This window comes from Capra hircus, chromosome 26, assembly GCF_001704415.2.
Source record: "Capra hircus breed San Clemente chromosome 26, ASM170441v1, whole genome shotgun sequence".
Taxonomy (NCBI): domain Eukaryota; kingdom Metazoa; phylum Chordata; class Mammalia; order Artiodactyla; family Bovidae; genus Capra; species Capra hircus.
Genome location: NC_030833.1, coordinates 26202794 through 26224743, shown reverse-complemented (window position 1 = coordinate 26224743; position 21950 = coordinate 26202794). Strand labels below are relative to the sequence as shown.

The window sequence follows — 21950 nt, the reverse complement described above, 5'->3', positions numbered from 1 at the left end:
GGCTATTTTTATAGATCTGGTTTAGTTACAAAAATGTTTTATAAATCAGTTTTGGAGAAAACCCGCTGGAAATTTCCATTTGAAATAGCAGAGCTTGGGGAAAAGCAACATTTTTCATCAGCTCAGCCTGGAGAAATGGTGTCTTGGAAAAAAATGGGGTCTTGGGAGGTTTATGTTTTAACCTCAGAACTTCAGAATCAGCATCTCCAGAGAATGTAGCATGGGATGGCGGATGGTCTGCCAAAATTTCCAGGTGATTCTTATATACACTAAAGTTAAAATTCAAAATTGATATGTAAATACTGTTCTGTCAGTGGTCTCATAACTGAAAGGTTGGGTCTTAAACATAAATGATTTCAACAAAGTAATAGTGTAATAGGAGTATCTTAAGTGGAATGTGTTTTTGAAGAAAGTCTGCTCTTTGGACCTTCCTATCTACAAAGGAATAGCTGTTCCTTTACTGAGCCCTTCAGACATCTACAGAGGGCACTAGCAGTATTTCCATTTTCTGGTTATTTTTTATTATTTACAGATAATTTACTTTATAGTCCTCACTAATTCTACTCACTGTATTCCTTGTTTTGCATATTCCCTGTGAAATGTCTTTCCCATAAGAGACCAAATTCTTACTACTTCGGACTGAATGTTCCCTGTGAGATTGTACATTTCTTGAGAGTACAAACCATCTAGCTCAGTCCCCAGTTTCAGAGGCATCTTTCACACTGCCTTGCATCAGTTCAGTTCATTCTCTCAGTCGTGTCTGACTCTTTGCGATGCTATGGACTGTAGCATGCCAGGTTTCCCTGTCCATCAGCAGCTCCTGGAGCTTGCTCAAACTCATGCCCATTGAGTCGGTGATGCCATCCAACCATCTCATCCTCTGTCATCCCCTTCTCCTCTCGTCTTCAATCTTTCCTAGAATCAGGATCTTTTCCACAGAGTCAGTTCTTTGCATGAGGTGGCCAAAGTATTGGAGCTTCAGCTTCAGCATCAGTCCTTCCAGTGAATATTCAGGACTTATTTCCTTTAGGATGGACTGGTTGGATCTCCTTGCAGTCCAAAGGACTCTCAAGCGTCTTCTCAATACCACAGTTCAAAATCATCAATTCTTCAGCACTCAGCTTTCTTTATAGTACAACTCTCACATCCATACATGACTACTGAAAAAGCCATAGCTTTGATTAGACAGACCTTTATCAGCAAAGTAACATCTCTGCTTTTTAATATGCTGTCTAGGTTTGTCATAGCTTGTCTTCCCAAGAGTAAGTGTCTTACTTTCATGGCTGTAGTCACCATCTGCAGTGATTTTGGAGTCCAAGAAAATAAAGAACAGTCTACATATCAGAGGTGGAAGGTCAGACATGGGCAAATCGAAGCAGGCACAATATATAGATTCATGATTATCTTGACTCCTGGGCAAAGCTGGCTTTTGATGTGAAATCTTATCTTGGTGAAGCCACATCCCAGGATAGTCTTATCATATAGACATTCCTCCTTCTGTCTAATCTTGACAACCAGAAGGAAGTTCACTGTTGTCTATTATTGAGGGGCTAACAAATTATGATCAAAATTTTATGTACATTATCTCATTAATTTAACACCCACTCAAACCAATGAACCAACCCATAGTTATTATTATCTGCTTTTGCACCAAGTTCTGAGAGCTGAGAGAGTTGGCCCCACAGTGATGTCTGAATCCAGGGCTGCCAGATTCTCTGTCTAGTGTCCTTTTACTCCTCCAGTGCTTCTAAAGTGTGATTCCTGAACCACAGCATCAGCAGCATCTGAGAACTTCTTGGAGATGCAAAATCTCAGACCTCCCCCACTAAGTCCCTGAATCACACTCTGTGGTGCGGGGCCGCAATCTATGGTTCCACAAGTTCTTTAGGGGAGACTGAGGCACGCTGAAGCCTAAGCACCACCAGACTACACCACTTCTATTTCAGAGCCCTTACTTTCTCTAAGTCCATGTTAGTCAAGATATGGTCTGTAGACCTGGAAGCATTGGCTTAAGTTAGGAGCTTATTAGAAGTACAGAGTCTCATACCCATCACTACACCCATTGGACCTGAATGTGTATTTTAATACAATCTTTGGTGATCTATGAACATATTCAAGCTTGAAATTCACTGCTTTCAACTATATCTTTTTCTCCCCTTTGACTTAAATTGGCCCCTCCTAGTCTAGATGTCCAGGACCCTTAGGGTCTGCATTAAACCATGGGGCAGGAACAAAGGCTGAAAGTCCTCTTGCTTTCCACCTTGGGACTGAGTTGAGAGCGGTGCTTACTCTATTCTGATCAAATCCAAGTTTGCATTCCCACATCCTTTCCTCTCTAGCCTAAATGAACACACACAGTGACACCAAATACTATGTGTTTCCCTTTGATGTCACCTTAAGCTAGTCACGACAGCCAGGGAGTAGCTCAAGTTGTGTTAACATGTTGTAAATTAGCAGGGATGGCAACTATTGCCTATTAATGAGGAGAGAAGCTGGCTAATTCCTGCTCATTTCTAGTCCAGAAACTAAATGTAGAAAGCAGCTCATTGCTACACAGTTGATGCTAATTTCTTTCCAGTTCAATAAATGGGTGATGTTTAGAAAGCTGAAAATGTAGGCTCTTTAGGGAGGAAGACATAGAGTTATGAGGGGGGCTGTCTGGGGATCCCACCTCTGACAGATGAGTGAGAGTCACTCAGTCGTGTCCAACTCTTTGCAGCCCCATGGACTATACAGTCCATTGAATTCTCCAGGCCAGAATACTGGAGTGGGTAGCTGTTCTCTTCTCCAGGGCATCTTCCCAATCCAGGGATCAAACCCAGGTCTCCTGCATTACAGGCGGATTCTTTACCAGCTGAACCACCAGGGAAGGCCTGTGGCAGAGTAATGGGGGTTAAAGACTAGTCAGAGGAGGATATTAATAATCGCTGCCATGATTCCCTTGCTGTGGTTGGTTCTGCCCGTGGGCCACCTCCTTCTCATCTGCAGCCCTTGGTTTCCCATTGAGTCCAGAAACTCTAACCCATTGTGCAAAGGATGCCTCAGCATTTCATGCTCCATTTTAATCTGTGTGAGTCCTTCAAACTTTCCATGGCCACCCCCTTAATGCAGGGCTATCAGACACTAGCAGTTTACTTCTGTTCTGTAAGAAACTGGAGGAAAATTGATGTTCTTGCTGCAGACACTCTAAAGGAGAGATGCTGACATGTGTATGCATTAGAATAATCTCAGTGTTTGTCATAAGGTCAGTTCAGGTGTCTGCTTCCTGAGTCCAAAATCCCAATTTGGGATATCTGTGGTAGGATGTAGGAAGATGTAGTGTTTAACAGAGGTTTCAGAGGATTCAGATGGTCTTTTCCATGGTGCCATTGTTGGCTAACAATTATATCATTGACAACTGTGGGATTTTAAGAAGATTGCTGTATTTTGCATGTGCTCTCAACTGTGTGTTGATATAGTTGTGATTGATGATCATATCTCTAATAGTTTTCTCAGAGTTAGTTAATTATTATTTTACTCAGGTATAGCTATTTGCATCTGCAACATACTAGATACTATGCTGAATGCCAGGGATAGACAGGTAAGTCAGGTGTCACTATTCTCTGCTAAAGACACAAACATACAGAGTTATAGAAGACCATAAGCAAGCTAACTCATATAATAGCAACAGGACATAGGATTCAGGAGGGTCCAGAGATGGGAACAGTGACAAAAGTTAATTCCCTCTGTGTTCTGACAGTTCTCTCTGTTGAGTTCTATGGGGGTATCTACAGCAAGGGGAGACATGAGTCATAGGGAATTCTTGGCCAAATGGGAAGGGCAGGGCTATGCTAAAAATGTCCAGTCTGATGGAGAAAGCAGATCCAAATATTCAACTAACTGATTTTCCTCTGACTGATATGAGATTTGGTCTCCACTAAAGTAAGAATAAAAAGAACTGTTAAGAAAATTCATGTCGCCAAATGAGAATCTCAAGGGGGACTCTGGGAATTTGTGTCATTTCCAGGAAATATGGTAGTCCTGTTATTAAAAGCTTAGAAGAGACGTGGTTCATTCCATTGCCTGGCGGTTTGAAGGCTATCTGTCCCATTTTTCATTATCTGATAATAAATATCATAGTGAAAGTCACCTTTAACACTTAAATATTGCTAGGATTTTATGGGATTGAAATGAATGGACTGCCATGGTATAGAAAAGCCGTATGGGTGAGGTAGTTTTATAACACATGCTTCATAAAGCTATATAAAGCAAGCACCTGTACACCATCCTCTAAAATGAGAGCATTCAAGCATGGTATTTAGGCATGAAGGAGCCTCTGCTTGTTAATTAAATCTGTTGATAGTGTTAATTTCAAGAAATAGGAAGAGGAGGCTTGAGACGATTAGAATGGAATTTGTTCCTGGGAGTGGTCGTCAGCCTGGAACTGTTACTTACCTTAGCAGGACACATGAGTTCTTCATGTGGGTTCTTCAGCCTGAGCTGCAGTTGGGCATTGTGGGAAGGAAATAGACCAGTGCTGATACTCACAAGCCAGTAGTGGGCTTCAGGGTTAGTAGAGCTGTTCAGGCTTTCCTCATGGCAGTGGGCTGTGGGAGCTGTTTAGACCAACTATATTATTATTATTTTTCATCAAGGAGAGGGGTTTGTTAGGAGACTACTTACTTTACAAGCCAGATGGAGTCTGTTTTGTGCTTACTAGTAACTTTGGTTTAATATTGTCATCCTAGTTTTTCTTGGCCTGCCCAGGGGAGACTGGAGACAACCAGTGCTGGCTGTAGCTCTTTTATTGTATTTTTGTTGAGGTGAAATTCACATAACATAAAATTAACTATTTTAAAAAGAACACTTCAGTGACATTGAATACCTTCACCGTACTGTACAACCACCACCTCTATCTTGTCCAACACATTTCATCACCGTCCCCCAAACCCTGTAACTATTAAATTGTCACTTCCTGTTCCTCCTTAGCCAGTCCTTGGAAACCACCAACTTGCCTATCTTTAGGGACTGGCCTTTTGTGAATATTTCATACCAATGGTATCATACAATATGTGACCTTTTTTGACCAGCTTCTTTCACTAGCATAATGTCTTTGAGGTTCATCCAGATTGTGACAGGTTATCAGGACTTCCTCCACTCGATGGACGTGAGTTTGAGTGAACTCTGGGAGTTGGTGATGGACAGGGGGGCCTGGCATGCTGCAGTTCATGGGGTCCCAAAGAGTCGGACACGACTAAGCGACTGAACTGAACTGAACTGAATGGTCCATGTATATGTACCAGAATGTGCTTATCCATTCATCTGTTGATGAATGTTTGGACTGTTTCCACATGTTTTAGCTACATTCTGTGCATAGTGCTGCTGTGAGCAGGAATGCACATGTATTTGAGTATCTGGTTTGAATTTGTTTGGATATATACCTGGGAGTGGAATGTAGGTATATTATTTATACAAGTTTTTCCTTGCCTCGGTGCTGAGGGTGGTCACAGGGTAAGACAGCACAGCTCTGGTGAAGTTGAGGGGGGCTGACTTTATGGTGGTCCTAAATGCAGGGACTTCACTTAAGAGAATATTCCCATTTATCTCTGGTCCCCTTTCTCCGGACAGACTTCTGGGTGCAGGAAAGCCCTTGGACTGATGCTTTTGAAGTACACTGTCAAGGGCATATTCTGGTCCTGTGCTGTGGAATTAGAGCTCTTTGAAAACCATAGCTAGAAAAGCTGGAGGAAAGTGAAGAAAGCGAGCTGAAATGTAATTTCCTCTTTAATACAAACTGTCATTTAATCTAATGTTATAGAAAATGATTAGATCTTAAAAACCTATAAATTACATTTGACAACTCTCCGGTCGGCCTCTGCTCTCGCTTGGCAATTAGACACCACGACAGTGGGCTGTGGCTGAGAGGAGCACTCTTGGTGCAGTTTGTTTATTGGCTCTTAATGAGAAGCGATTAATCTAAATCACCATAGGGGTGGATCCTTTGCAAGCTTTGGAATCTGAGGTGGCAGGTGGACCTTTTGACAAATGTGCTGCTTCATCCTTCACAACAACTTAAAATTTGTGAGGGTGTGTGTGGTGCTTCCTTCCTTGGAGCTATGGGGAGAGAAAACACACACAAGCTCACGCACGTGCATACGCAGAGTAGCAGTCACTGGGGCAAAATATAAAATGACAACCTTTGGACATCTCCATCTCTCCACTTCAGTTTTTCCTCTCTTGCTTTTACCCCCTCTCCCCGACTGCAGCAGCTGGGTCTCCTCACTATGCTGTTCCCTGGAAGACCCTCTTCTCTGTTTATTACTGTTATTGTGGCTCTCTCTCCCCTGCCTGTCTGGTGACTGCCCAGCGCAGCATGATGGATCATTACAGAGAATACCTGCCTGGCAAAATTGCTGCCTCTTGGTCCCCTCCCTTCCTGCTTCATGTTGGGAAAGAGAGGAAGCCCCACCAAACAACCCAACTCCCTGAAAACCCAAAAGGAAAAGAAAAATACATTCTGCCAAGGGCTCTTTTGTTTGGGAAGAAGGGGGTCAAATTTGCAACTAAAGGGGTGGAAACCAAAGCGGGGCAGGGTTGGGGGGGCGGATGGTGGACAAAGACCTAAGGAGTCTCTCCAGCTCTGATTCCTTTCTGCTCCTGTGTTTGCACTCACTCTGTTCCCTTGCTGTGTCCTTTCACTTTCCAGAACAGCAAGGACAGAGCTCTCAACTTGGGAAAGCAGGTTCTGAGTTTGAGCCCCGTTTTTACACTCGGTGACCAGATGTGACCTTGGGCAAGTTGCTCATCACAGGCTCCTAGTTTCCTTGCCCCTAGAAAGGAATGTGGTTGGCCGCCTGGAAAAATCCTAATCCCTGGACTGTTTATATGTTAGGTTACATGATAAGGGGGGACTCAAATTGTAGGTGGAATTAAGCTTGTTCATCTGCTGGCCTTAAAATTTTTCAGTTACTGTGGCTTTATTTCCCCTTCTTGTCTGGAAACTGCCTGGCTTAGGATGGTGATGGTTACAGAGAGAAACTGCCTGGCTCAGTTGCCAGGGGAGCACTCTGGAATGGTCCTTAAAAGTGGTGTGGACAAAGACTGTCCCTGCCATATCAGTAAGTAAATGCGGTTGTGACCATCAAGCTGCTGTTGTCAACCCTGGCTGTGCACCCTGATAAGATTCAGGCAGGAGAAAAAACAGGATACTGGCCCTGGAAAGGTAGGGTTCATCTCAAAGGAATGATTTCAATGAGCCCAGACTATTGCATCTTCTCATATATAGAATAGTGCTGAATTCATTAAGGTGAGATGTTTGAGTTTTCTTTAATTAACAGTAGTCTTTTGGTGTTCTAACTACCTGATTTTGCTGCATAAACTCCTTTGCATCCTGGCTCCTGGCTTGCCTCTTCACAGCCATCCCTCAGAGCTATCTGAGAGAATGCCTCCCAGGCTTAAGTCCTCAGCAATTTCACTGAATAAAACAGAATTCCCAGCTTTTAGGTTGTGCTTTTTTTAGTTGATAGTTTGTAAGAGGGAAGGAGTCAGAGTGTTGTGATGTGAGAAAGACTGGACTGGCCATTGCTGGCTTTGCAGATGGAAGGGGGCTTTGAGACCAGGGTTGGGAGTAGCCTGTAAAAGCTGGACAAAACAAAGGAAAAGAGTCTCATCCCAAGCCTCCAGGAGAGAAGGCAGACCTGCTGACACCTTGGCTTTGGCCCAGTGAGACCCATTTTGGGCATCTGACATCCAGGACTGTTCAGTGCAGTTCAGTTCAGTTGCTCAGTCGGGTCCGACTCTTTGCGACCCCATGAATCGCAGCACGCCAGGCCTCCCTGTCCATCACCATCTCCCAGAGTTCACTCAGACTCACATCCATTGAGTCCGTGATGCCATCCAGCCATCTCATCCTGGGTTGTCCCCTTCTCCTCCTGCCCGCAATCTCTCCCTGCATCAGAGTCTTCTCCAATGAGTCAACTCTTCACATGAGGTGGCCAAAGTACTGGAGCTTCAGCTTTAGCGTCATTCCTTCCAAAGAAATCCCATGGTTGATCTCCTTCAGAATGGACTGGTTGGATCTCCTTGCAGTCCAAGGGACTCTCAAGAGTCTTCTCTAACACCACAGTTCAAAAGCATCAATTATTCGGCGCTCAGCCTTCTTCACAGTCCAACTCTCACATCCATACATGACCACAGGAAAAACCATAGCCTGACTAGACGGACCTTAGTCGGCAAAGTAATGTCTCTGCTTTTGAATATACTATCTAGGTTGGTCATAACTATTCTTCCAAGGAATAAGCGTCTTTTAACTTCATGGCTGCAGTCACCATCTGCAGTGATTTTGGAGCGCAAAAAAATAAAGTCTGACTCTGTTTCTACTGTTTCCCCATCTATTTCCCATGAAGTGATGGGACCAGAGGCCATGATCTTCATTTTCTGAATGTTGAGCTTTAAGGCAACTTTTTCACTCTCCTCTTTCACTTTCATCAAGAGGCTTTTTAGCTCCTCTTCACTTTCTGCCATAAGGGTGGTGTTATCTGCATATCTGAGGTAATTGATATTTCTCCCAGCAATCTTGATTCCAGCTTGTGTTTCTTCCAGTCCAGCGTTTCTCATGATGTACTCTGCATATAAGTTAAATAAGCAGGGTGACAATATACAGCCTTGACGTACTGTTAGGTAATAAAATTACATCATTTTAAGCCATTAAGCTTGTAGTAATTTGTTTCCAGCCACAAGAAACTAATACAGTGGGTAACAATACCAGCCCTGCCTTCCTCAGGGAGCAGACTGAGGAGAAAACAGCTGTGGAAGGACTTGGCAAAATATAAGATGTGATGCCACCCAAAGGCCTTGATACTAACTCCACTTGAAGGTGAAGGAAGGCAGAGCAGATGTCTTGAGCTAGAGGTGGAAATCACAGATCAAGGGCCTCCAGCTCCTTGCAGAGCCTGGTTCTTTTTCATTTTCTCTCGCTCTGGAAGCTCCGTGTCTCTGGTCTGAGAGACTGGACTCAGTGCCACCGTTGCCTTTCTTAGGATGGTTCCTGCACTGCTGAGGGACAGCGAGGCTCCACTAGTTGGGACAGACTGGCTTTCAGATGGTCCATGGGCCCAAGGGCTGCTCTTCAGAAAGTCACCTTGCTCTCTGTTGATCCCATCCAGCATTTAGCTGTTTGGGAGCCCATCCTGTCCCTCAAAAGCATAAATGGTGATGGGGGTGAGGAGTTGAGTTCTAACTCGTGTTCATGTGCTTCTCATTCTTGTTAGGTAAAGTAATTAGCCGCCAATTAAAATAAATAAATTAATTTTAAAAAAGGAGGTACTCTTGGAATGGAGTGATTTGTTCCTGATGCTAATGAAGCTCTCCATAGCATAGTCTCTTCCAACTAGATCAGGACATAGGACATTTCCAAGCCTATTTATTCCCCTAATTGTTTTCCTTGGCATAAGCTAATACTTGTCTTGCCTCTTTTAACAAGAATAATTATTCCCAAATTGCTAATCCCAGTAGGATTAAGTCCCTGAAAACTGCCTGGGTTTTGAAGGCTCATCATATAAAGAATTCAAGGTCTATTGGGAAAAACAGTTTAGCAGGTTTCCATATTTTTTTATAGTGTTCCTAGAATGAAATGTGAAAGCTACCATGCTAGATAAATACTGTATCAATGACAATCTGCAATTTTAAAATTAGTCATAATGAGTACTATGCAATTAATTTCCATTTACCATCCCTTGTGCATTAGAGTGTTTTCAGAATCTTTGTCACCCATGGCTTCAACAAGATGGCTTATACATTAGGTTTGTTTTATGGTAGATGATAGATAATATGCAGGCTGGTGAGCATTTTTTCTTTCTCTTCATATAGTCATTGCCTTTCTGATTTTAGGATTTTGAACAGTGATTCTTAACTCTGGGGCTCCACTGTGGTCCCAGATGTGCACAGTAGCAAGTTGGAGGCTTGAAACAATAACTAGTGTGAATGATCTTAATTCAGCTAGCTTGATATTTCTCAAGATCTTTCCTACTACACCTGGTTATGATTGATGGCTATGTAAACATTGTACCAAATCCTTTGCCTTCTAACCTGTATCTCAGCACCCTCCCTCTGATCTCAGGTATACATGTCTGGTTTTGCATCTTTCTTTAGTGTTCCTGAGATGAAGAAAGACCAAACAAGCAAACCAAAGACCCTCAAATCAAACCATAACAAAACACTAAAGCAGTTTGACAAAAGGAATGAAAATGACTTCCAACCCAGTCTTACAGATTTCAGGTTTTTTTTTTTTTTTTTTTAAATCGTGAAACAACTTCTTTTTCCTTCTCTTCCAGGGATAGAATTGCTTTCTTAAAAATATTGGAATTAAACATCTTGCAGAAAAATAACATGGCCATCCGTTTATTAACTAACATGGCCATCAATTTATTAACTGATCTGCATTAGGCTTTGACAAGAGGAACCAGAGTGAACACCACTGCCCTGAGAAATCATTGCCGCAGGTGGGGCTGGGGCGGGGTGGGCTGCCCGTGGACAGTGCTCTCCGTAAAGATTTGCTGACTGCTCTTACTGAGATGAAGCCAGCTTCTCTGGCCAGGGCACTGGTGAACCACAAATCCGATGTAGTAAACTTTTGGTCAAGCAAACTTAGAAACCCTTGAGTGACCTTCACTCACCACACATCAGATACTTATTGAGTATGTGCTTCCTTGAACCCCAGAAGGACCAGGGCATGTGATATCAGTGACATTCTCTTTCAGGAACTTAACATCCAGATGGCACAGTGCTATGAATACAAGTGAAACAAAATTTAACTAAGTCAAAATATATGAATATGTTTATAACTTTTCACATATTTTAAACATGAAGCCATAGTTCACTGTGACAATGAATTTGCCAGTGGAGTTGGTGGAAGGTAGAGATCGTTCTGCTGAAGCATTGGAGAAACTTCATAGAAGGGAGAGAGTTAAAATGGGCCTGGAAGGAAAGTATGGATGAGGGAAGATGCTGGGCTTTCTAGGTCAGAGAAGAACATTAGCAAAGACAGGAATGTTAGAGGAGTGTGGGCATAGTGATTGGGGAAAAAAAAAAAAAAACTTTTAGAGAATCTTGGGTAGGGTTTATGGCTATGTTGTAGATATCAAGCTTGAGAACAGCACAGGAACCCACTTATACGATGTCTGAGGTGCCAGGCTTGATGTTCATGACCTGTTGAGGGGACTGGAATTTCTTATGGTAAGGAAATGCCATGGTCAGGATCAGAGCTGTGCTGGGGGCGGGGGGGAGGGGGGGGCCATCATGCAGTGCAAAGCGGGTGGATGGTTTAGAGCATGGGTGGGGTTGGACACCAGGGATTCCTGCTTCAGTGAGGAGATCCACTCTCGGAGCGGCGAGATGCTCTTGTTACTTCTACAGTGAGGTACCCTCTCTACCTGACCGTCACCCAGGCCTGTTCTGCTCTCAGAACAGAGGTCACGCTATGCACACATATTTGTCCAGGTTCTCAGGTTTTCCAAGGGCAGACAATGGGTAGCATAACTTGTTGTGATTCTTGAAAGGGCTAGTGGGAAACAGTGAATGTGTGAGTGTATGTGAGTGTGTGTGTGTATATCTGTGTATGGGGGGAGCATAGAAAGAAACATTTTGTCATTATAAAGGTAATTGCAGAATATTAGAAAAAATAGGAAAGTGTAAAGAAAAAAATTACTCATGATCATGCTACACAGGAATAGCTACTGTTAAACATGCAGTGAGTTTTTCCTTCCAGTTCTTTTGTGCACATATATATGGGCATGAGATAGAAACCATTTTTAACAAATTTGAGATTATGCCTCATATGTTTTCACCTCTGTACTGGTTCCACATATGATTATTTTTCACATTTCATAAAGCTATTTGAATTCATACTTAATAGCTGCATAATATTCCATTGAATGGATTTAGCCTACTTTAATTATTCTATCAGATATTTGAGTTGTTTCCAATGCTTTATTGTTATAAATAACACTGAGATGGACACACAGGTGCATAAGCCTTTTATTGGGTCCCTGATGGTTTCCTTGGACAGAGTCCTAGAAGAGAAATTATAGGGTCAAAATTATGAATATTTATGAGTCCTGTTCCCTATTGCCACATTGCTTTTCGGAACAGTCACGCCAGTTTATACTTGCATCAACACTGACTGCCCGCTTCGCTCTCTGCCTTTGCCATGTTCACCAGCGCCCCCCGCATTGCTAGATTCAGTGGTCAGTTCTCCAGATTTCATTCTCCTGAACTGTCAGCTACATCTGACACAGTTGAACAACTGTCTTTTCAGATATACTTTCTTCCCTTGGTTTCAAGGTTTTGAGAGCACAACACTCTCTGGGTTCTCCTCTTTCACGCACTCCATTTCTGGCTTCTCCTTATCTCTTTGACTCTTCCGCAGCATGCTAGAACCCAGTTCTCAGGCTCTTTTGTATCTTTATCATGTCTCCCTGATGTCCAGATTCATATTTTTAAATGCTGTTCAAACACTGATGTCTCCTAAATTCTTATCTGCAGCCCAGCTCCATCTCCTGAAAATAAGACTTGTATGCTGATGCTGCTGCTAAGTTGCTTCAGTCGTGTCCGACTCTGTGCAACCCCATAGGGAGCCCACTAGGCTTCTCCGTCCCTGGGATTCTCCAGGCAAGAATACTGGAGTGGGTTTCCTTCTCCAATGCATTAAAGTGAAAAGTGAAGGTGAAGTCGCTCAGTCGTGCCTGACTCTTAGCGACCCCATGGACTGCAGCCCACCAGCCTTGTATATCTAGTGTCTACTCCTCAGCCCCTTTGGATGGCTATTAAGCATCTGAAACCTAGCCTTTTCAAAATCATACTCCTTATTTCTACAGACTGCAATCTACTCCTCCCATGAGCTTTCCTGTCTCATAAAGGCCAGTTCTGTTTTCCCACTTGTTCAGACCAAAAATCTGCCTGATCATTTGAGTTATTTCGGATTTTTGATCATGATAAGCAACACAGAGATGAACATATGGGTATGAAGCTTCCTAATGCACTCTCCAGCTTCTCTTACTCCATACAGCTCATCTGTTTGCTTTTCCTTTATACCCACAGATGGACCACATCTCAGTTACTGAGCTGGCCCTGTGTCTACAGTCTCTCCCGCTTGGATTCAGTGGCCTCCTACTGGTCTCTCTGATTCTTTCCTTGCTGTTCCCTGCCTCTCACAGTGCTCTATTCAGCCATGGTGAAAGGATCAAAATACAAGCTGTAGGCTCCAGTGCCTAGCTGGAAGCCCACCAATGCTTTCCGCATCACTGGGGTAAAGCCAGGGTGCTCGTATCAACTGCCCCCCACATTCAGCACTTTGCCGCCTTTGTTCTCTTCCAGCTCTCTGGACTCCTGTGTCCTTTCTGAAACGTCACCTTCTCAGTGAAGCTTTTCCTGAACCTGCTCTTCACATTTCAGATCCCCCCACCCCCCCACCCCCACCGACTTCAGCACTTCCTGTCTCCTTTCCTGATTTATTTTACTCTAAAGTACTCATTACCATCTGATAAGCTATATATTTTACTTATTTATTTACTTATTTTCTGTTCTTCCCTCACTTGGATGCAAGCTTTCTGAGGGCAGAGTTTTCATTTGGTTTGATTACTGCTCTTATCCTGGACTTTATAGCAGAGCCTGGCATAAGGCAAAGACTCTGTAAATAATGGTTGAATGAATAGTGTTTATGTCCGATTAGTGTTTCATCTCATTTTGTATCTAATTTTGTGTTTTAAATTGTGGTAAAATACACATACCACATAGTTTAACATACCTACTTTAAAAAGTGCATTTCAGAATTGTTAAGCAATTTACATTGTTGTGCAGTCAGTCTCCAGAACACTTTCTATCTGTAAGACTATGCCCATTAAACACCTCCTAATTTTCTGTTTCCCCCCAGCTCCTGGCTGTAATTTTTTAACTTTCTCTCTTTATGAATTTGACTAGTATAATTACTCTAGTGGAAATCATATAGAATTTGTCTTTTTATGACTGGTTTATTCCATTTAACATAATGTCTTTACGTGTAATCCACATTGTAGCAGGTGTCAGAATCCCCTTCCTATTTAAGACTGAATAATATTCCAGTACAGGTATATACTACATTTTGGGTATTCTTCCATCAGTAGACACGGGTTGCTTCCGCATTTTGGCTGTGGTTAATAATAATAATATGAACATGGGTGTACAAATATCTCTCCAAGATCTTGCCTTCAGTTCTTTAGGCAATATATCCAGAAGGGAGAAGCTTGGATCATATGTAATTCCACTTTTTATTTTTTGAGGAACTATGATACTGTTTTCCAGAGCAATTACACCATTTTAAATTCCCATCAACAATGCACAAGGATTCCAATTTCCTTAAATCCCCATCAAAAATATATTTTGTATTTTTTGGGGGAAAACGTTTACTGAAGTCCTTTGCTCACTTTTTAGTTGAGTTATTTTTTATTGTTGTTGATTTTGTTATTTTTATATATTTTTTCCTGATTGGCCTCAATGATTGTTGCTTTACTGGTGATGCTTGAGTTAATTTCTGAAGGATAAGTAGAAAGATACTTAATATAATGAGTAGGGCTGAAAAGGTGGGGAGTCTAATCTTGGCAAAGAGAATGGCATGTCTAAATGGTAATGAGTGAAAGGGACATGCACATAAGCATAAATATGCATTGATGTTCTATCTGAAGAATGTATATGTAGTTTACATATTTTCCCCTAAATAGGATATATATATGTGTGCATATGTGTGTATGTATATATATATACATACATACACTTATAAATGCACAAATATGGTAACAAGTCTTCTCAATAGCAGCACTATTGACATTTGGGCCTAGATAATTACTGGTTGTCCAGCGTTGTCCTGTGCATTGTAATTATTTAGCAGCATACCTGGCCTCTACCCACTAAATGCCAGTTACTCTCTTCCCTACCCTGCAGTTGTAACAATTAAAATGTCTCCAGGGATGGGGAATGGATGAAATAAGTGAAGGCGATCAGAGGTACAAAGTTCCAGCTATAAAATAATAAGTTATGGAGGAAGTGAAGTACACGTAAGGAACGTTGTCAGTAATATTCTAATAACTTTGCATGGTAACAGGTTGGTATCTGGTCTTACTGAAGCAGTTTCAGAATGTATAAAAATATAAATCACCATGTTCTACAGTTGAAACTAATATAATATTGTATGTTAATTTTGATTCAATACAAAAAAATGTTTCCATGCATTGTTGGATATCCCCTGGGGGCAACCCCTTTTCCTGCCAGCTATAACCTCTGCTGTAAGAGGAAACGTTAGGGAGGTAAATAGGTAGATGGTGGTGGGGGTGAATACTGATAGTATATTGTTATGTTGTGATTAAGAGCCTTATCTGTAACAGGCTCTGTTTGTGTGTAAACCAATATTCAACAACATATTGATTATGTCAGTAGGTTTAGAGGTCAGCCTAAAGAATGTCTCTTATACTCTTTGTGAGCTTATATTGATATTATTGTTATTTCTTACTGAGCTCTTAAGAGTCTCCCATTAGGACTCAATTATACAGTAAATTATAGCATTTCTCTTTTTCTATTCAGAGGAAGTCTGCTTACTCCTATTCAGAGACTGTTTTCAAAGCATTGAACTACAATTTGTTTCCTTTGCATTTCTGGAAACTCTGGCAGAGTGAGAGGCTGAGAAACCTATAGCTTTCATCCCATTTTGTAGACCATACACGGGAGAAGCAGAGTATGGCAATGGAATAAAGTAACATATTCATTAATTTTATAACTTGGGTGCTTTAAGACTTACCCAGCAGCAGGAAGGTAGGCATTCTAGAAAGATTTCTGGGGAGAATTTTATCATTTCCAGTACTGATTTTGATTGATTTAGACACAAACAAGCTTTATAGGCTTTTGAAAATCTAAGTTAGTGAAGCAAAATCTCTGCCTGATTCATGACTTCCACCTGTGTCCCTTGTAATTTGCAACTCAGCATTAAAATTGGGGCCACCATTATTCAACTTTACCAGGAATTTCCTACTAAAAGATAAAAGGACCATACGTATATTGATAAACTCTAAAACTTGTTAATCTCTAATCTGAGGTACAACCCATGTACAGGGAATAATCCAATTCAAAGAGATAGGTTGTATGAGGTTCTTACTCCTAAGGAATGTTCAGTTGTGTTCTTACCCCTAAGGTATGTTTAGTTTCTTCACGGCCAGAGCCTCCCACTGAAGAGATGAGAGTGGTTATTCAAAGTGCAATTGTATTTAATGAGTTGACAATTACTTACTGATGGTGTCCATTTTGGTGGTGTTTTATACTTGCTAATAGAGTGTGCTTTTCTTAAAATGTTGCCAAGAATGCAAAATGCATGTAAAATAAGTGTAAAATGTAGTTTTGTTTTCCCCCATCCTTTCACATTTTTTTTTAAATTGTGATAATGCACAATGTGAGATTTATACTCTTATCAAACTCTTCCAATTGTACATTGCAGTATTGTTAACTCTAGGTACAATGCTGTTCAGCAGATCTCTAGAACTTGGTTATCTTGCAGGCCTAAAACTTTATGCTCATTGAGCAGCATTTCCCCTATACCTATACCCGCACCACTCATCCCTTAGGTTTTTATCAACAAAATTCTGGAACAAGGGGAATCGTTACAGAGGCAAATAATACCTAAATCTCCAACCTGTTTGGCATTACTTCTGCCTTTAGTTATGTTCTTATTCTGGGTAATTTATAGATAAACATACATGTTTATTTAGCAGTTGTGGCCTATGCTAAGCTCTTTAATCATTATTTCATTTAATCCTTTCAATAGCATGGTGAGTTAAACATGATTATTATCAGTATTTTTCTTAGATGAGGTAACTGATTGGAAAAACTGGGTAAAATCCTCATGTTTACACATAAAGCAGCAGACTGGAGATGTGAACCCAGGACAGCTGCCCCAGAGCCTATAGCATTGATAACTCTGTTCATGTTTGAAAGACCCCCTTCTCTTCCAGCATATGTATATACCCAATGCATGCATATCTTGTATCAGGACAAGCTGGATAAAGAATCAAAGCCAAACTGAAGCAAAAGCCAAATAAAACAAAACAAAAAAATCTCCACTGGGAACTCTTTCCTGCTCATTCTATCAAAATCACATAAATACAGAATTCACAGATGTCTGAACCTGTATTGCCGTAGGCTTTCTACATATATACCTACAATTATGGATTCAAAGGCAAGGGTTATAAATTTCTTTGTAGGTTGAAACTCTCATAACTATGCCAAGAGTCACATGCCTATATCACAAATTTAGTCCACAGATGATATTTAATGTGAGTATAAATGTTTTTGGTAACAATCTTATTTTAAACATTTTAAGGAAATGTGTGCACTCTCTATGTTGACAAAGTACTTACTGCTTCTTGTCTTGCTTTAGCTGCTTTGCTCACTTAGTTTACCTGCTTTGTCCTTGTAGGCCTGTCTTTACCTTTGAAATCCCTGTTTCCCAATAACAATTTGGGTGGACGTGGAGTGATTTTCATGATATATGTAGGTATAGAAGTTGTTATATGGAGTCATACTGTCATGTGAGTGTATGTTCCTCGATTCTTGGTCTCGTCACAACAAAGATTTGGAGTGATGATACAAAATATGCACATTTTACTTTGAGGTTTAACTTCTACTGAGGCTTTGCTTTCTGATTCCATCTATGTTAATATTACGGTTCCCTCTTTTTCTTTTTTTTTTTCTTTTTCAAGCACTAACATTCTATCCTCCCTTTGGATTCCTATTCATTTAATTCTTCATGTCCTCTTGACCAAAGTTGAATGAGTCAGAGGAGGAAAGGGGGTTTCTTAAAACTGCTTTTTTTGTGTGTAGATTTCTTGTTGTTGTTTAGTTACGAAGTCATGTCCAACTCTTTTGTGACCCCATAGACTGTAGCCCACCAGGTTTCTCTGTCCATGGGATTTCCCAGGCAAGAATACTAGAGTAGGTTGCCATTCCCTTCTTCAGGGTATCTTCCTGACCCAAGAATTGAACCCGCGTCTTTTTCGTTGCAGGTGGATTCTTTACCACTGGGCCAATTTCTTAAAGATGCTTAAAAAAAGAATAAAAAGCTGCTTCTTTGACTTCTGCTTGTCCCTTGGTAAAGATGACAAAGTGCTTTTCAAGGTGTAGCAAAGCATTAGCATTAGTATGTGTGTATGTGACTCGAAGTGGTGACATTTGAGTCTGTTAGAGGGGGTAATAGGCAAGTTACTTTCCTCCTCTGAGCCTGTTTCCTTACGTGTAAAACACAAATAATGATACTCACATAATTTGCTTGAGGTTTCAATAAAATATCCTGCAAAGTACCCAGCATAGGTCAGAAATGTAAAACATATAGGTTTCTACATCCCTCCTTCCATTCTTCTCAGACACTAGATTGAATATAGACACTGCCAGTGATATCAAAGTATATAAAAGGATTTCAGAGAAAGATTGCAATAAAAATGTACTCTTGCCAAAAAGGGTCCCCTAAAACCAACTGACAATGTCAATACAGCTTATATACAATTGCTTTTCTGTACATGTGTGTGCATAAATGTGCCACAGAGGTGTGTGTGTAAGCATATGTGTGTACACATGCATGTAACGTTTGTGTTGTGTGGAGATTAATGTGCTTTGTATATGCAAGAGTGGAGTGTGTGCACAGGAAGAAACAGGGCTAGAAAAAGAGAGTACATTGCACTAGATATTTGATGGTAACCCTTATTGTTACTCATGGCATATAAAATAAAGTTCATTTATGATGTTGGTCTTATCTTCTAATTAAAATCATAGGCATGAAACTTCTTTATACCTGCATAAAAGAAGCAGTTTAATTTCTCTGCACCAGGGGAGAAATGATTTCATTGCCTGTTATGTAGCCCATCAGTACTTGGTGAGAAGTGAGGGAGAGTAGTTATGAAAGCCTCATTCTTTCCCAGTATATTTGTCCTCGCAGTCTTCAAGGAGCATGGATGCATCCTCTGAGGTTTTTTCAAGGTCAGCAGGGGTGCTTTTCCCAGTAGTCCTTACCCTTCACAGTGCCAAGGGAGGAGATGGTTATTCTGTCTACGAGTCTAAGAGCTTTTGTCCTAGATTATTCACGCATGAATTTAAAAAAAAAAAAAGAAGAAGAAGCTAGACTGCCTATACTGCACCTATTTTTCAAAAATTTGCTGGTAACTAGTAATAACTATTTCAATGAAGCCAAAGCAACTATTTGAGAAAAAGAAAGTAAGCTTGTCTTGGAAGTTATAAAGGAGCAAAAAAGGAAAATGACTATGAATCTTAGCAGTTAAAGGCATTGAATTTGTGTAAAGCTTACTTTATAATACTGATATATACTATTGGTAAATTTTTTTAACTCTACTCTTCAAGAGTTTCATTTTAGAAGCATATGGAAATGTTTCTTTGACTTTACTTGGTACTTTGGACCCCACGGTACATACTGTGTGTAGCTGTAACCCTAACAACTAGTGGCAGTACAGCCTAAGACAGGACAAATTACAAGAGGAAATAAACTCATTTGCTCATTAAGTCACTTAACAAACAGGAACTCAAGGAAGTTGGGTTGAGCTAGATGATAAAGATCAAAAGAGCTGTGCTAATGATGACTGCTGCTGCTGCTAAGTCGCGTCAGTCGTGTCCGACTCTGTGAGACCCCAGAGACAGAAGCCCACCAGGCTCCTCTGTCCCTGGGATTCTCCAGGCAAGAACACTGGAGTGGGTCGCCATTTCCTTCTCCAGTGCTAATGATGGAGCGAAACACAAACACAAGGGCAGATTATGTCAACCCATTTTAAGAATTTTAGGATATAGGAAAATCAAAGATAAGTCATTGAATGGTTTTAGATTATTCTGGCCGCAGTATACAAAGTGAATTGGAGGAATACTGGTTGAATCTGTGAAATGGACTAGGGGTATCTTACAGGAATCCAGTACAGAAATGGTCACATTTTGGACTAACAGAACCACAATGGGCAGGGAGAGAATGGATCTGATTTTAGAGTTAATTAGTAAGTAAAACATTCAGAGCTTAGAGACTAGTTAGTTATAGGAGGTGAATGAGAAAGCAGAGTCAGGGATGAACCTCGGGCATTTAGCTTCACATGGGTGGCTGGTGGAAACACTCACAGAACTAGGAAACACTAGGGGTGGGGACCGGGGCTTGGATGAGGTATCCTGGGACATGCTGAGTTTTAGGTCTTGTGGGATATTCAAACTGAAGAAAGTGCCAGAACACTTAGTGTTCAAGTCTGAAACTGAGAGGAGACCTTAGATTAACTTTTAATTTATGAATTGTCTCCAGAAAAGTGGTAACGAAAGAATAAATAAAAATGAGAGTGAAAGAGGTCACTGAGGAACAGTGTATCTAGTGAAAAGAGAAGGTCAAAACTGAGGGTTGAGGAATGGTTATACTATAAGGATAATCAGAGAAAGTTAAGTAATCAAAAGAGGTAGAAAGGAAAACCAAGATGAGTATGGTGTTACAGAAGCCCCTGGAATAAAATGCTTCCAGAAGGATGGAATTGTCAGTGACCACAAAGACTGCCAAGAGTTTAACTAAGGGAAAGATAGGTCTGAGTGTCTATCGGATTTAAATACTGAAAAGTCACTCACACATTTAGTGAGACCAATGCCACTGAGGTCCTATGAGAAGACTTTTGACTCCTGAGAGGTTGATAGTAACCATAGCTATCGCTTGTCAAGAATATGCATTATGCCAAGCATTCAAAGCCAGTTCTGGTATCATCAGACTCAGTTATTATTGAGGAAACCAAGGCCTCTAGAAGTTAAGGAATGTTCCAAGGTGACAGTATGCAGAGAAGTGTTGAGACCTGGTCTTGCTGTATCAGATGTCTGTTCACTACACCACTCTGTGTGTTCGGCTTGGGAAGGACAGACTTTCTTGAGCGTCAGTATTTCTCCAAAATGGCCTTCAGGGATATGTACTTTGGAAAACAACTAGAGCAAAGGGATCATGAAACCACCTAAATCAATTAAATCTCTAAAACTGTTCAGAAGGAACAAAACAGTGGGATCTTTTTCATGACTTAAAAGCAAGAGAGTGATGGAGAGTGATGTGGAGAATTGACAGAAGGAAGACGAAAAGACAGAGGTGTGATGGTCCCAAGGTCAAGGGACAGAGGGCCATAAGCATAAACTTCCAATATGTACAAGTATAAATATCAAAAATAAAAGTATTTAGAAGATGGACATCAGAAAAATGAAGCCTCATTTGTATGCAGACCTAACCTTGCACAGTATTTTAGCTTAATTCACCAATAAAGGACTGAATCAGGAAAAAAAAAAAAATACCAGTATTTCATCTAGAGACCCAGATGCCCTTTTCTGTGCTGTGATATATAAGTAGAAATGACTTTATATTTATGCTTTAATTTCTTGTATTTATTCTCTGCTAGTGACTCTATATTTTATTCCCTTTCCTTTCTTTAGATCATGCTTCTTAGTGATCCTGAGATAGAGAGCAGCATATTGATCAGCTCAGATGAAGGGGCAACCTATCAGAAATACCGGCTCACCTTCTACATCCAGAGTCTGCTCTTTCACCCCAAGCAAGAGGACTGGGTACTGGCCTACAGTTTGGATCAAAAGGTGAACAAATTCTGTTTTCATTCACATCCTGTCACCCAAGTACCACCCCATGAAAAGCACTTGCCTATTTACTCAGTCCATATATACGAGGGTATTCAATGGCATTGCTTTGTTCCAACTACATTGATTGTGTCTGCAGCATCTAACTTTCCTTTTTAGTCTTTAATATCAAAATATACAGGTGGGTCTATTTCATTAATGACAATGCCATTTGTCATTTCACAGGTTTAAGATGGCTTTTTGTGTGATTTTACTCATTTAACCTTTAAAACAAACCCTGTGCTATAAATGGGAAATGTGTATTCAAAATAATT

At 40.9% G+C, this 21950-nt stretch overlaps 1 protein-coding gene across 1 annotated transcript in view; it reads left to right on the top strand.

The window, feature by feature from the left end:
• The window catches only part of SORCS3 (sortilin related VPS10 domain containing receptor 3), a 650187-nt gene that overhangs the window by 317094 nt on the left and 311143 nt on the right, over positions 1–21950 (top strand). The window contains exon 4 of the mRNA XM_005698449.3: positions 21478–21636. Coding sequence (XP_005698506.3) covers positions 21478–21636 — 159 coding nt within the window. The remainder of the gene's footprint in view (positions 1–21477; positions 21637–21950) is intronic.